We start from the raw sequence: 15,463 nt of genomic DNA on the forward strand, positions 1-15,463 counted from the left end.
GTGCAGCCAATTCACAGAAGTTTCTGGGGCCTAATAGTTTAACTTCTTTTAAAATAAAAATAAGCAAATAAACTTTTGAAGCTGAAAAAATATGTTTTCAAATAGGTTGCTGAGATATTGTCCTTTTTGCCCATTATAATATTTCATTATATAATACAAAATAAAATTAGCATCATTCTATGGGAAAAAAGCGGTTCACAAAGGCAAAATCGTGTAGGCACCATAAAAACCACCATGCAGCTATGACTCTGTTCTTTCTCCATAATCAAGGCTCCTTGAAAACTGCAGCATCTTCCAAGTAACAGTGATGCACCTGGACCAGATTCATACCCAGAGCAACAACCCCTTATTCCAGCAGCAGTCCCATAGCCAAAAGCCTCTGCTTGAATTCTCCTCCTCCACCTCCGACCAGCCCCTCACAGACCCTGTCGGCCTTCGGAAGCAACAAAGTCCCAAGGCAGATGGACAATAGGCAAGTCCTAAGGAGCGTCAGGCCCGCTTCCCACACCCAGCTTTCCGCACCTGAGGTAAAATTCCTCTATTCCCTCTGAAACAGGCTTCTCAGTTGTCTGCCTTACGTTTCTCCCCAGCCAAGCCATGCAGGGAAGCCTTAAGATGGTCTAATCCACTTACCTCCACAGAGAACTCTCAGTCACACTCCCCAGGTTGAAGTCATAGAGCTTCGTCAGGATCAGTATAACCTGCAAGGGGTTGGGGCGAGGGCAGAGAAGAGGGACAAAGGGGGAAAAGGAAGCTGACTTTAGTTTGTGCCGCAGTACACATGGCGTCCAGTATCACCCAGAGGAGAGCTTAGTATTTATCCGCTGAGTTTGAGGAGTATTATAGGATCAAGCAAGGGGGTGCACCCCAGTAACTGGTAGCATTTATTTTAATCCTGGCAATGCCTTGCATCTGAAATAAAGCATGCCAACAGGATTTAATTGGGCACTAACAGTGGTCTCTACACATCGGTCCTTCTGCAAGGTCAAGCCCAGGCCAGCTGGCACGATTCACTACCAAGGCCACCCAGATCAGAGACACTCCCCCCGCCCCACCTTGCATCTGATCTCAAGATGACTCTGATGTACAGAACGGGATCTAAAAGAACTAAGAGGGAACTGGGTCGACTCTTTCCATCTACAGAAGGAGTTCAAAGAGATTCTGTGTTTTCATCAGACACAAATACCTGAATGGCAACAGGCTCCGTCTCTAGTGTCCCGCTACCGCCTGCAGCTGATCGTGTGGCAACTGCCCCCATGTCACAGTAAGCAGGTCAGGGGACTTCGCCAGACACTGCGACTATCATCCTGACTCCAGTTGAAGTTAGAAGGCCGCGAGCTAGAGTTGCGTGAGATATGATTAGTGCATGACCAGAACTGGCTCTGGGCTGCTTGATCTGTCCCTGTGCCCTTTCCGTGTCTCCAGCTGAGAAGCTGAGTCTCAGACAGTCCCATGCCTGCCTCCGCCATGTATCTGGGGAGCGGCTTGAACACAGCCTTCTGGCCACAAGGGTGCCAAGCGCACCGACTTTACCACATGCAGCATGCAGGTGGGCAATACACATAGCCAGTTGTGTATAAATGTGTTTATCTAAATTTAATACACATCTCATTTCACTTTTCTCCTCTCCTTCCCATTCCACAGTTTAACTCCCTCCAACTCATTTGCACAGCAACCATTAAACTCTCTCGGAGATAATTAATTTCTTCTTCCGGGATGGGGCTTTCCCATTCTAGGTATCCGTTTAAGATTAAAGAAAAATAATCAGCCATTATATTGAACATTTTATGGCATTTATCTCACAACAAAGTGCTCGCCTGGAGATTTATTCTCATCCAGCACTCCATGAGGTCAATCAACCCTATCTCCGTTTCTTTTATGTAAAGGAGAAAGAAATTAAAGGAGCGAGACCACGGTCTATGGTAGGCTAAAAGGAGTCTGTGCAAGGATGACTTGGGACATCCAATTTCTCCGTGGAGCTATCGCTGGAGGCCATGGGTTTCTCACGGTTGTGGAAGAAGCAGGGATGTGTAAAACTGGAGACTCTCCCGAGCCACCTGATGCATTACTGCACCACAAGAGCAAGGGGCACGCAACCTACACAATACATGTACCCCAGGGTCACTCGGTGACCCTCATCCTTCTCACTCATAGCTAGTTTCTTCTTTGTTAAACCCTGAGATTAGGGAAGCAGCAGGATTTAACCCTTTTCTCTCCAATCGATGTGCTGCAGTGAGCCAGAGAATTTCTTTCTGTTTAACATACACACACACACACACACACACACACACACACACCAGCATTTTCCATCCTTTCTTTTAACCTTCTTTTCTCTATGCAGACATTCTCAAAGCCACGACGGAAAAGCATGAACAGCTGTGGGCACTGGTGACATAATCTGAAAGAATTCCCCGAGGTAACCAGGGATAAGTCAGAGTGGCCATGTTGGGGTCTGCAGGAAGAAGCAGATCACCTCATTTTCCTACAGCATAATGGCCAGACAAGCTGCCCTTCCTCCAGAGAGGGGCACTGTTGACTGAAGACCCCACCTTTGGTGCTGCAAACGGCACTGCACCCTGCTTGCCAGGTCTATATCCCCACAAGGCCACTTCCGTCAGTGACTAAGTGCAGTACGGACACCCCGCATACTCCTTTCTCAGTGACATGGGACTCCTCTGACGAGTGACACTGACTTGGCAGTCCCCTAAAAGGCTCTGGACTTTACTCAGAACTGCATGGTAGCCCCAGCTAGCCTTGCTTGTGCTGTCCTGACCTGTCTATTCCCTGTGAGGTCAACACTGCTGCACCATCCAGGAGTCACGCCTTCTCTCCCAGAACCAGTCCGCTGTTCTTCACAGGTGTTTTCTCTAATGAGTGCCTCTCATCAGATCTCAGCTTTGGGTCTGCTAACTGGAGGGTCCCAATGACACATCCTGTCACCCTTTCACGTCCCGTTCCCCTGTGGGTGATTTCTACTTGTTCTCCTAGCTTATCTACTTTCTTGATTAGAATCTTTTATTGACCCTGTCTATAAAAGCAGGAAACCCAGACCCCTGATACTGGCATTTTGAGGTTCTCCATGGTGTAGCCAATACATAGTCTCACTTTTATAGCTTTCCCAACTCTGTCCTCTGCTCTCCTCTATCTAGGTTGCCTGAGGTCTTTCAGCTTGGTCAGCCATACTCACATCTCAGCTTTCTCGGTCCCTTTCTTGCCTCACTGACTATGCTCTCATTGCTCTGGACCTTCCTGCCTGTTGCTCTGGAAACAGACCAGAGCCCAGCTTCCTTAACTAGCCTCTCAGGCTAGTCTATTAGTTTTCTCTCCTCTGACGTTTTTGTTTCCAAGTGAGTCACATTATTTTCCGGTTAACATGATCTCACCAGTTCTTGGGAGTTATAAAAGTTGCCCTCTCCAATAGACAGACCAGGAACAGGTTGAAGGTGGATGCTTTATTCCTGTATCCTCTTCAGAACCAGGCTCAGCACCTGAAGCTTCCTATTCAGTAAGAGCTGTTGAGCCAACAAAAAATAATGATGTTTTGGTGGAAATTCACAGATTTCAGCCAGGAATGGTGTTCAGCCTACCCAGAAGGACATAAAGTGGGGGATACTTTACAATAACTGGACTTGACTGAGTATTCCAAGGTGGTGCTTTTTGCATTCCATATGTAATGCTGAAGCCAAAGGTCATGTAGGGAGCAAGTGGAGCTTGGTAAATGCATATTTGTTGGATTCACCCCCAGAAAGTTTGACGCAGTAGAACCTAGGCAATGTCCACAGAGCTCCCTGGGACATCCAGAGGTTCAAACTCTGAGACTCTATTGCACACAAACGTTCTCTCTGCTCCGTGCTGTGATGCTGCCACCCATTCTACCGCAGCCAGACCCTGATCTGGGCATGCATGCTTTCTTTTAACTTGGATGGATGTAAGTTAATAGGTCAAGCAGGGACTAGTAACACCAGTGTCCTCCAGTGAAAACACGAGATCAAGGGCGAGAAGCTTCCTTTCCCCTGGAGTCCAGCACAGACAAACACCAACAGAGCTATGGAGAGATGACGATGGTGGAACCTTCAGCCTCATTAACATCTGCACTGAGCAAACAAAATCAAGAGCAAAAGGAACAGGCCTTCACATCCCTGGCGTCTCTTGTCACTGGGAGCCTTGCAGCAGCCTCTGGGAAAGAGAAAATGGCCAGGGAATGACTGAGCATCAATACAGCAAACCATCTAACAGGATCCAGACTGCTGAGCAAGCACTCAGACCACAGAGAAAGAGCGGAGTGTGCCTGGAAACACGCAGGATCCATGCACCGGATGGACTACAGATCCACAGCAATACCTCGAGGGACTGCTCTAGAAGAATGGTCACGGTTAAAGACAAATAAGGAAAAGCAGGGATCAAGTATTAAATGAATTTTACTACTCTGTGATATTCTCAGCAAAGCTTTGTGGGCAGGGCAGGCATTCTATCTCGGTTTACAGGTAAGGAGACATCCATAGTGGAACAAACAATTCCTGTCCCTCAGCCAGCCAGAGGCCTGGTCCCACCTGGCCCGAATCAGCCTTGCTAGCTCCGCTCGGACATCTTGTTCCTTCATGTGGTAAATGTTACAAGGCTAATGTACAAGGTTGGACAGAGAGAGAGAGAGAGAGAGAGAGAGAGAGAGAGAGAGAGAGAGAGAGAAGATAAACATCCCTATACCCTCAGAGATTTATCACCCATTCTTGAATTCTGTAAATGTTTACTAAGCACTTTTTGGAAGAAATGTAAAGACACCAGTTACATTCTAGAAATCAAAGAGAACCAGAGTTCAAGGCCTGGGGGTAACAATATCTTTGGTTTTCTTTGTTCTTGGCATAAGAAACAAGAAACAGGTGTGTGCAGAGAACATAACTAGACAAACTGCTAGGAGACAAGGTTCCTTGCATACTTTGGCAAGTCAAGTAACTGGCTAAAATCCATGTAGGACTCTAGACACCGGGATAAAAGAAAATAAACTGGAATAATTCATGAATAAATAGCACCTCTCCCTTCTCATAAACTGTATGCATTCAGATGCGCACATAGAATAAGAAGGAGACTCATGTGTATGTAAGTGTGTCTAAATATAGCAGAGACGCTCATATAGATGAAGACATCAGCACATATAAGCTCTCTCTAAAGAGGTACTTGACATCCCTAGACTATCATTCAACTCCTCCTCCCCTCACAGTTCTGTTAGGGTCAGCATGACTTCGGTGTATTCCCATCTTCTCTATAAGACTGTGACCTTCCTGAGGTCAAAAACATCTCAGTTCACTCCACCCTGCACCCCCAGGGCCAAGCACGCATCCATACATAGCATGTACTATGCAAGATCCTTGGATTAAAAACAATGACAATTAAAAAGGAGATGAGATGATAAACGTGGGAGAGAAGTATGGGAAGAAGAGGAGGCGACTACATCCACAGAATGTAATTAGCAAAGCCTCCATGGAGGAAGGGAGACAGAACAGAGAACGGGACAGAGGGAACCGTCCCAGAAGTGACAAACAGCTGAGAGACAGGCAGGCTTCACAGGCTATGCACAGGAGTCCTCCTTAGAGACTGAAGTCCGGCATAGAAGACACTGGAAGATCAAGAAGAGAGTATTCCTAACCCCCTGTGGCCCCTGTGAGTGAAGGAAAAGTTTTATAAAAGGGGAAGGGTAGTGACTACTGCATATAAAGTCCACTGCACTGAAGAAGCACACATGCCCGGAAACCTGTCTGGTAAGAGAGAAACCAGGGCACGTCTGCTCTCGGTACTCTCTTGGTTGCCCGTACACATCTGCTCTCCTCATTCTCAGACTGCTCGTGTCTTCTGATGTCCCCAGATGCTCAAGCAAGCTGGATTCCTAGCACCAGCAATTAGTGTCCTTGTTTCGCATCCTCCCTTCTCTCTCCTTCATCTGTTCCTGCCCTCTGTCAGACTCTGTGTGAGAGAAAGTGATTAAAACAGAAACAGTTCCTACCAGCGTGTAATTTAGAGCTTCCTTTATCTGCTGCCTTTCCGGAATTCTCTGTGCTGGAACTAAGGAGCCCAGACCCTACACAAGGCTGTCAGAAGGGGTTGTAGTGAAGGGGTTTCCATCCCTTTCACATACCATACTCTGTATGAGAGAAAACACCCAGTTCAGAAACTGTAGCCTCTTTGCACCAAGAACCCTCGTCACCTTTTCCATGTGTAAACTTACTATATTCCTTTGTCCCATGCTCTGTCTATAGAAGAGGCTTGCATGCTGGCCTGAAGATGCCATTTGCTGGACAAAGCAAAGAGTAATGACACACCTTATTTAGCAGGAGACAATTCAGACTCCAGAGCCCTTAAACTCCTTCTTTAAACGATGCCCATTGCTCTGGAGCCTGCGGGAAATAAAGGAGGCTGCAGACCAGAGCCGTTGCTCTCACCTGGCCAATCCAGTGAGCTCAGCTCAGGAAGGCAGGCAGGAAGCTCCGGGGGATTCCTGTCCTCTGAAAGGATAATGCATAATCTGCAAATTCATAAATCACTAAGACATCCCTGCCTGTGAGCACAGTCGGTGGAGGGAGAACATTTAATGCCTGTAAAATTTTACTCGGAAGGAAAATTACTTTAGTTCATTAAACCTTTCTGAAAGCTTGATTCCTTTATAACCAAGGGACGCCTGTCCTCTTCTTCCCCTCTCTCCCTCCCTCCCTTCCTTTATGCCTTTCTGTCTCTTCCCTTCCTTCTTGATCAGATGTAATAAGTGCACATCTTGATGGAACACAGCATGATTCTGAATGCTTTCACACCAGTACAGGCCGATCAATCTAGGTAATGAACGTTTTCATCTCTGTATATTTCTTTGTGTTTGGAGCCTTTTAACTGAAGGAACGACCGGGTCAGAGCAAGAACAAGGTGCTCTGAAGTCAGCACACCAGACAGCAGGGGTAGTGGCGTGAATCTGAAAGGACCAGCATTTGGGAGGCTGAGATCGAGGGTCACAAGTTCAGGGTCAACTTGGTCCGAGTAGCAAGTACAGGACAGCCTAGACGACTCAGTGAGGACCTGTCTTAAATAAAGAATTTTAGAGGGTGGCTGGGTTCACGGTTCCCTGGGAGAAGACTTTAAAAGCCTAGCCCTTCCGGGGAACAGGGTGTAAAGTAAACTGTACCGCCCTGTCCTTGTCCCAACTAGAGTGTTCTCTCCCTGCTAATTGGAACGGGGCCCTGCTGGTTTTCTTTACCAAGAGCCATTAACAATGGAATGCAAACGCGACCCTGGCCACACACTTCTTTGGTGTGCCACAAAAGCAAGTACTTTAAGTCTCAGCACCACTGCGACTCTCCCCATCTCCTCCCACAAGGGGGAGCCTCAGCCTCCAGGGAATAGAAACACATCTTTATCCGGATTCCAACTGACTTCCCTGTACCAGGCTGTCTGGGGGTACTCGCTTCAGATACAGAATAAGATAAATGGTGATGTCTCCTACCACGAGTTTAGAATCCAGTTGGGAGGGTAGAGAACTAATTACCACCAAGAGATTGCAATGTCATCACTACACATATGATGTGTGACATTTTGAAAAACTGTGAGGCCCTCTCTCTGGTTCTTTCAGATGGAAACAATGTTCGGGTTTAATAGAAAAACTCCATGTGATCTTCGGATCATTGCTTGTCCACACACGGCAAGAGGAACACAGTTTCTGAGATGTATCACGGCCAACTAGCATGTCCCGATGCTGGCCTCTATCGCTTGTCATTCATTTATTAGCCCACCACACCCTCAGCTTTCAGCAAAGAAGAAAGTGAGGCAGCATCTTTACCAACGTGAAGTTTATATTTTAATCGAGGAGATAAGTAAACAGCAAATTCCAACAGTCGGAGAGCAGAGAATACCAAGGAGGAGGAAAGAATACATAGGGAGAACGTGAGGAACTGGAAACAGACAGGACGGCCCTAGGGGCTCAAAGCAGAAGGAGCAAATGGGAGTCCAGGGAAGAGCTTGAAAGCTGCTGTTATTTGCACAAACTTCTGAGTGAGGGGAGAGATTATGCTATTTATTCGTGTGTCTCTCTGACGGCAACCATTACAGACAGAAAAACAAGGCAGTGCAAGGTCCTGGGGCAAGAGTCTGCCTGGAAAATTCAAGGGATGGTAAGAAGAGTACTGAAGCTGGAAAGGCAGAAAGTGATAGTTGTGGGAGATGAGTTGAGAAAGGATTAGGAGGTCAAGATCTCACTACACCTTATGAACAGCGACAAGGGCTCTGGTTCTGACTCTGAGGCAAACCAGGAGCCACTGGAGAAGTTGTTAATCCCATAACTGTGAGGAGAAAGACCACCGACCCAAATCATCATGGCCAAATTAGAACAATCAATTACTTAAAGCAAGCTTTTGTTTTAATTTGTGTACACGGGCTGTCTCTCCCTAAAGGTGGGATTCGAGAGATCAACATTAGGCATGAGCAAAATGGGGCTTTTATGGCTCATGAGTAGGGGGTTTCCAGCTGGGGGATTAGACAGGCAAACAGGCGGAGGTTACAGAAACAGAACATAAGCACAACAAGTTGATCATAACCTCCTGAAACAAAGACATAGTTGCAAGGTGGTCATAATAACCTTCTGAAACAAAGGCAAGTTTGCCCATTTCCCGGAACAGACAGTACAGAACCTTTGTAGTGAAAGGAGCGGCTTAGCCCAATCCTTGAGAAGCAGATTTCATCATAAACATGAATGAATCTATTTGTCTTTACTTTAAGATGTCTTTCAAACCTTAGATGGAGGCAGGCTGGCTCATCGACGTAAAGAAGAAACTTAAATTCTAGCAGGATGCTTTAGTTGCTGGGTACAAAAAGGCAGTAAGGGAACAAAGGTGAATTTGGAGCCAAATGTACCCACCCAAGTGAAACAAAGTGTGGGCTGAACCTTAGCAAAAGCATGAAGGGTGGAGAATGAGGAGAGGTGGAAGCAGAATATATCTGAGGACAGAGCCAAAATGATTCACTAAGAACTAGACAACAAGGTATAATTAAGAGAGCTTTGTCAAAAAAAAACCATCAGCATGTGGGCCTGAGACGGTGGAAGCAGGGAACTGAGTTAGAACATGAGGACTCTGGGAGAATTTGGAGAAAAGACCAGGCTAGCATTGAGCAGTATATTCAAGACATCCAAGAGATACTGAAATGCAGAAATCCAACACTATGCTTGAAATCTGAGTTTGAAGCTCAGAGAGGAGAGCCTGGCCTAGAAACATCACTTGAAGACATCAGGGATGAGACTCGGGCATGGATAGTGTGGATACAAGGTTTCAAAGTTGAAGTGTTCCAGCAAGAAAACCAGTCTGACTAGACTCTCAAATGGGCAGAGGGTATGCTGTGTTTCTGAACAAATACAATGATGTTTACCATAAGCACAGTCTTAGCAACAAGGTACACTTATGGCCTCTTTGCAAAGCAACTTAATATGTATCCAGCTATCCCTCTGACTGACCTGTGGCACCTGTTAGCACCTGTGATGCAGATGGAGGCTTGTCTCCGCTGATGGACCTCCTCACCAATGGGAGAAGTTATAGAACTGATGCACCCCAACTTGACAACACAAGAAACCAACCATATCCAATTTCCATGTAGCACCTGAGACCAGGCTGACTACAGAAAATTCCTCTAAAACTGGAGAGGGAGCAACTTCTCCTGAAAACTGCTTTCTTTCCTTAGGCATCGACTATGCCAGAACTACGATCTTTTATCCCCTAATGCTCTTTACACTGTCACAATGCTCCACACAGCATGCCTTCCCACAAGAAGCTCATGTCACCACAGATGGAGGGGAGTGGTGCCCTTGTCTGTGGAGTGTCCTGGCACTGTACAGACCTGGCCACCCAGAAGCAGCTAGACTGATACCAAGGTCTGAGGACTTTTGAAGATGCAGAAGCGATACAGCCAGGAGATTATGTGCAATCTTATAAGAAGGTTGAAAACCAAGAGTCTAAAACAAGGTTACTGATCTAATTGTTAGGCACTATTAGCCATCACACAATATTTTCCTCATGTCCCCCAGATCTGGGCTTTGTTGATAGAGTGGGCTAAGTTTCCCAGGAGGCTGTCATCATGAAACAAAACATCTGTTGCATTGTACTGGAGACTGAAGTCTATATCCATCTGTCCTGAGCATCTCATGATACTAAGAGGCAAAGGAGTTACCTTCTAGCTGGGGTGATCTGTCCCTGTTATCAAGGAGAAAAATACAATGAACCCAAGGGGAATGATGTTTAAAGTTTTTAATTGCTATTATCTTCTAATTAATTTCAAGTTCTCTTATTATTTTCAAGTCCTAAAGTAAAAGTTAATGGAAGACTACAGTAATAAAGGAAAACTATTAAGAACTCAGACCCTTCAAAAATGAGAGTTTGGAATTCAAGATCATGCTACCAGCTTAAAATGCTGAACACCCAAGGTGCTAGCTACTGGCAAAGAAAACACAAAATGGGCTGAAGAAAGAAGTTGAACTGGCTCATGTACTGTGATTTCATGGCCAGTGATAGAAATGAATATTACAGCCAGTATACATATTTTCCTTGTTAGTTTTATGAGAAACTGGGTGGGTAGATGGGTAGTAGATGATAGATAGATAGATAGATAGATAGATAGATAGATAGATAGATAGATAGACAGACAGGATTATAGATAGATGATAGAAGATAGATAGACAGATGATAGATAGATAGATAATAGATAGATAGATAGATAGATAGATAGACAGATAAGAGATAACAGACATATAGATGATAGATAGATGGATAATAGAAAGAGAAAAATATGATAGAAAAATCTCATAATTTCTCTCTTCTCCATTTGTTCTTTCTTTTATTCAAAGACTGTGGTAGTTAACTTCACAATTATTTTACTGCACAGAATAACCACAAATGATTGTGACAGGATTGCAAACATAATTAATATCACCCAGAGAAGCCACAGCAGCTAATGGGACTTCATGTATCACATCCTTAGAAGCCAGTGAAAGCAACCTTCGGGTCTAAGAAACACTTGCATTATACTGGGCAGAATCACAATGGTACATTGGAACAGAAGGTTGAAAAGGATGCTCCCTGTAGCCAAACTTGCAGACTGTGCTTTCTCTCTTTCTCTCGGCCCCACTCTGGAAGATCTAGGGAACCCAGGAAAGTGCAAGTTCTGGACCCCACGTAAAGAACGTATTTCTAGAAGGAGGGGATGATCAGCCATGTAAAATGCCACAGACAGGCACATAAAAGGACCAACAGTTTAGGTAGGAGATGACTGCAAAGGCCTTGGATACGATTTCTTAGTTTCTAATCCTCATCTTCGTCCACCATGCTAACAGAATGACCTGTGCATAGTAGATCTCAAATCCAGTTCCCTACTGCCAAAAGTCAATTCCTAGGTGTAAGGTCAAAGCTGACTTCCTCAGCATAATAAGAGAAAGGTCTTCCCAACCTGACGCATGATCACTTTCAAGCCTCTTCTGGGGTCATTTCCCAGAATGACTTCTAAACTCCCCCACACTGGAATACCCATCCTGCCTCCAATTCATCCTCCTGCTCCTTTGCACGTTCTTCTCCCTTCTCTGGGGTTGCTCTCCCACTTTCTACCTGATTCTCTCCTCATATTTCCAGTTTCACTGTGAATATCCTCAGCTCCCTCAGGTCTCACTGGTCCCTGTGGTGGTTTGAAAGAAAAAGACCCCTAAAGGGAATGGCATTATTAGGAGGTGTGACTTTGGTGGAGTAGGTATGGCCTTGTTGGAGGGAATGTGTCACTGTGGGTGTGGACTTTGAGTTCTCCTATGCTCAAGCTACTCTCAGTGTCACAGTTGACTTTCTGTTGCCTTCTGATCAAGATGCAGCCGGCACCCTGTCTGTCTGCACACGGACATGCTCCCTGCCATGATGATAATGGACTAACCTTCTGCAACTACAAGCTTCCTCTTTAATTAAATGTTTTCCATTGCAAGACTTGCCATGGCCATGGTGTCTCTTCACAGCAATAGAAACCCTAACTAAGACAGTCCCCAAAGACACAACTGGTCTCCCCTTGATCTAAATTCCTGTAACCTGCTGTACAGATGTGCAGTTATGCTCCCCACTGCTTTCTCATACAGTTTTCAGCTGACACGCAATGTCTACTGTGATCTTCAGTGATCCTCCAGGACAGGAACCCTGTGTTCCTCGTTGTAACACTCCCAGCTTAGCGCTCCCCATAGCACAGCACCGATCAGGAGAGATTCAGTGCATCTGCTGAAGTAAAGGTGGTACTGAGTGTTCAAAAGAGAACCGGAGCCTTGCTGAGATGGTCAAAACATCCTCATGGAGAATAAGAGGCTTGAGTGTTGAAAGACATGGAAAAATGTAATCTTCCATTGCTTCCTTTTGAGAATACTATTTTCAAAAGTTTCCTTAGACATGCTAGTCTGCCTAGCCTTTCCAGAAGGGAAATTTCAAAGTGACTTGCAAAAGAATTTCAAGAATTGTCACAAGAAGGCATAAAATACAGAGGAAGGTACAAATAGAACTTGAGTTTTAGAAAGCTGCCCTTGGAGACCCAAACTTGATGAGGTATGTGTTAAAGCAAGGCTAGTGCTCTAGCAAAGAGCATGACTTGAGAGATGAGACTAGTCCATACACGAGTGTAACGGCGCGTTGGGCGCCAAGTGTAACGGCGTAAATGAATGTAGACAGATTATAAAAAATATATACAGCTTTAATGGGGAAATAGACTTACAGTACCACGGTTCCCGTGGTGAACAGGAAGCAAAAGGGGCAGCTGGGCACACGCCCGACAGATTTATATGTAAACATTAGCCCAAAGCGAACACACCCCTAATGGGCTGGACTTGGACTTATCCCTAAACAAGAGCAGGACAAACACAGACGGGGCACAGAAACGCTAACTGAGTCCTTCCGAAGCTCCATGCTTGGGTGCTCAGTGTCTTCACACAGTGAACAGAATATGTGCAGAACTAGTAGGAGGCAGACAATACTGTCTGCACCACGCAAATGTGAAAATTATCCCCATCATGTAGTTGAGAGGTTTAGATATGTCTCCAGTATTAAAGGAAAGGAAAAGATATAGACAATAATCAGCATTAGTCATCCCTAAAAGTGGGCCATTGTTTAGAAAGTGCTTTACCAAATTTGGTAGCTAGGGGACAAGGCAACTGACAGACTAAGGAAATGGTATTGTTGAAACAAGGAGCTTGTGAAAAATGGCTGCTGAATAGTAGGGGGTTGTTCCAGTTTTGTGTAACAAGCCATTAAAAGTGAATTAAAAATCCATTCACTATCATTTCCCCAAGGAGCTGTGGAAATGAGAGAGATGGTCATGACTTAGAAATGATGTAGGTAGCAAGCAACCCAGCAACAGGGATGGAGCCAAATAATCCCAGATTTCCTGCCAATTCCTATACTCACAGATGCTGGAACTCCAGAACCAGGGTCGCTTAGCTCCAAAGGGACACCGTAGCTGGCAATCTGAGGCCACACCTTCCTAACCTTCTATTACCCAGGCAACCACTTTCAGCACCATTCTAGAGCAAGGCCAAGGCTTCTGTGAGCAAAGGAAAGAGCTGGCTCAAGAAATAAGCTTCCGTATCTAACCACCAGCATAGTGAGAAATACAGGCAACCTGTTTATTTAGGGAGAGAGCAAATGCTTTAAACCAGATCTTACTGGGAACTGCCAACTCTCCACCTTACTCTCTGGATCTTAGGCCAAGAACCTGCCTTACTGAGCCCCCAGCAGCCTCATCTTCCAAATCAATATGTCCCTCCCTTAATTAGGCTAACTGCAAAGGGCATGAGAAAGCTGTCTCACTGCCAGGCACATAGCATGCTGAAGGAGAGAATAAGGATGGGATTTCTCCCAGGTGTGGTTGAGAAGAAGGTTTAGTGTAGCTCTGAGGGAGAGCATGGCCAGAGGCATCTGGAAGAATCTAGACTGAACCAGGCCATGAAAGCAAAGGTGGCGATGGGGACAGCAGGAGAGGATAAGAGAAGAACCAGGAGCCAAGAAGCCAGCAGTGAGTCAGGAAACCAAGAGAGAAGAAGAACAATGAAGGACATATAGTTAAAATGGCTGAGTTACATGGGGAAGAAAAGCTGAGGGAAGAGAAGAGACACACAGGGGCTGGAGAAGTTTAGGCTAGTAGGTGGGATATGCCAGTCAAGACAACTCTATAACAGGTACTGGGGACGCAGAGAACCTGATTGCCAGCATCTACTTTGATATGATGAACAGGTACTTCAGGTCATCATTTGTCTTGAGTTTGAGACCTAACACAACCTGCCTATAATATATAATATATAATATCACTCTATGTTACTCTAAGACAAGAAGGCTATCTGCCATCTCAGTGGGGAAAATGCCATGTCCCCAAGAAGGAGCACTCCACTTATTCAGTGATGACAACTTGGGCCTCACAAAATGCTGGGCAACCTTGCTACTTGCTCCCTCATGCAGAGATGAAAGCTTGGGACTCCCCACACACAGCTCTCATTTTGGTGGCCACTTGATGGTAGCAGGAAGTTCACAGGTCCATACAAGCCCATGACTACTGGGTGTGATCCTCAATGCTTCATTCATCTCTTTCCTTTCCAGGGCTGTTTGCACGGATCTGGCCCCAGGCATTCACTCCCCTTCCTTCTCACTCCTAAAAGAGGAAGTGTTTCCCTCCCAGGTCTCAGGAGTACCCAGTCAAATGATTGACCCCAGTGGCTTTTCTGGGGGCCAGTTGTTCCCCAGATTTCAGGTAGCCAATTGTCTGCGATCTTTATAAAGTATCAAAGGCAGGGACTTAATCAGATTATAAGATACCTGAGGGCAAAAATCACATCTGTGTTATTTGCTGATAGATTGCAAGCATCTGAGACTGCCCAGCCACCCATGGATCCCCTGCAAACAAAGGAGAAACAAACAACCCTCACCAGTGTGATCCAGCATCAATCAAGCCAGATCTCGCTCAGTCCTGTAAATAATATAGACTCTTACACACGGGCCATGACAGCCATTGGAGGGTGAGGCTCCTGATCTACAGCACTTTCTGCATTAGAGGGGAGACACGTGTGGTTTCCAGCCATAACAGTCAGCACAGGACAGCTCATATGAGGCTGGAGACATTGCACCCACCGCCTCAGGCAAGCCCCCCAAGAAGCCTGAAAGCTTGCTGTAATGGGACTCGCTGTTTTCTAGTTGGGATGGAGAAAGGCTGCCTTTCCTGGAGATTTTTGATGAGAGGATATTTTGTCTGTTCATTTTAATAGAGGAATAAAAAAATCAAGAACTTTAGAAGTTAGAACTCAAGGGGAGAATAAAGAAGAGATCCTTGACTGTGGTGGGCTGTGGCAGCTAGAGCTAGGAATGGGGTGCAATGTTTCCAGGCACATGTAAGTCATACTGTGGGGCTGGACAGGAACCAGATGATAAAGACTGAACATATAAATTTCTAA

The 15,463-nt window shown here is 45.6% G+C and overlaps 1 protein-coding gene across 1 annotated transcript in view; it reads right to left on the reverse strand.

Moving 5' to 3' along the window:
• Positions 1-15,463, reverse strand: part of Sorcs3 (sortilin related VPS10 domain containing receptor 3) — a 624,769-nt gene that overhangs the window by 435,699 nt on the left and 173,607 nt on the right. Inside the window, exon 2 of the mRNA XM_041661922.1 lies at positions 634-701. Within this exon, the coding sequence (XP_041517856.1) occupies positions 634-701 (68 nt within the window). The remainder of the gene's footprint in view (positions 1-633; positions 702-15,463) is intronic.

The sequence above is a fragment of the Microtus oregoni genome, unplaced genomic scaffold (genome assembly GCF_018167655.1).
Source record: "Microtus oregoni isolate MIOR12 unplaced genomic scaffold, Mior012 000012F_ref0000307, whole genome shotgun sequence".
NCBI lineage: Eukaryota > Metazoa > Chordata > Mammalia > Rodentia > Cricetidae > Microtus > Microtus oregoni.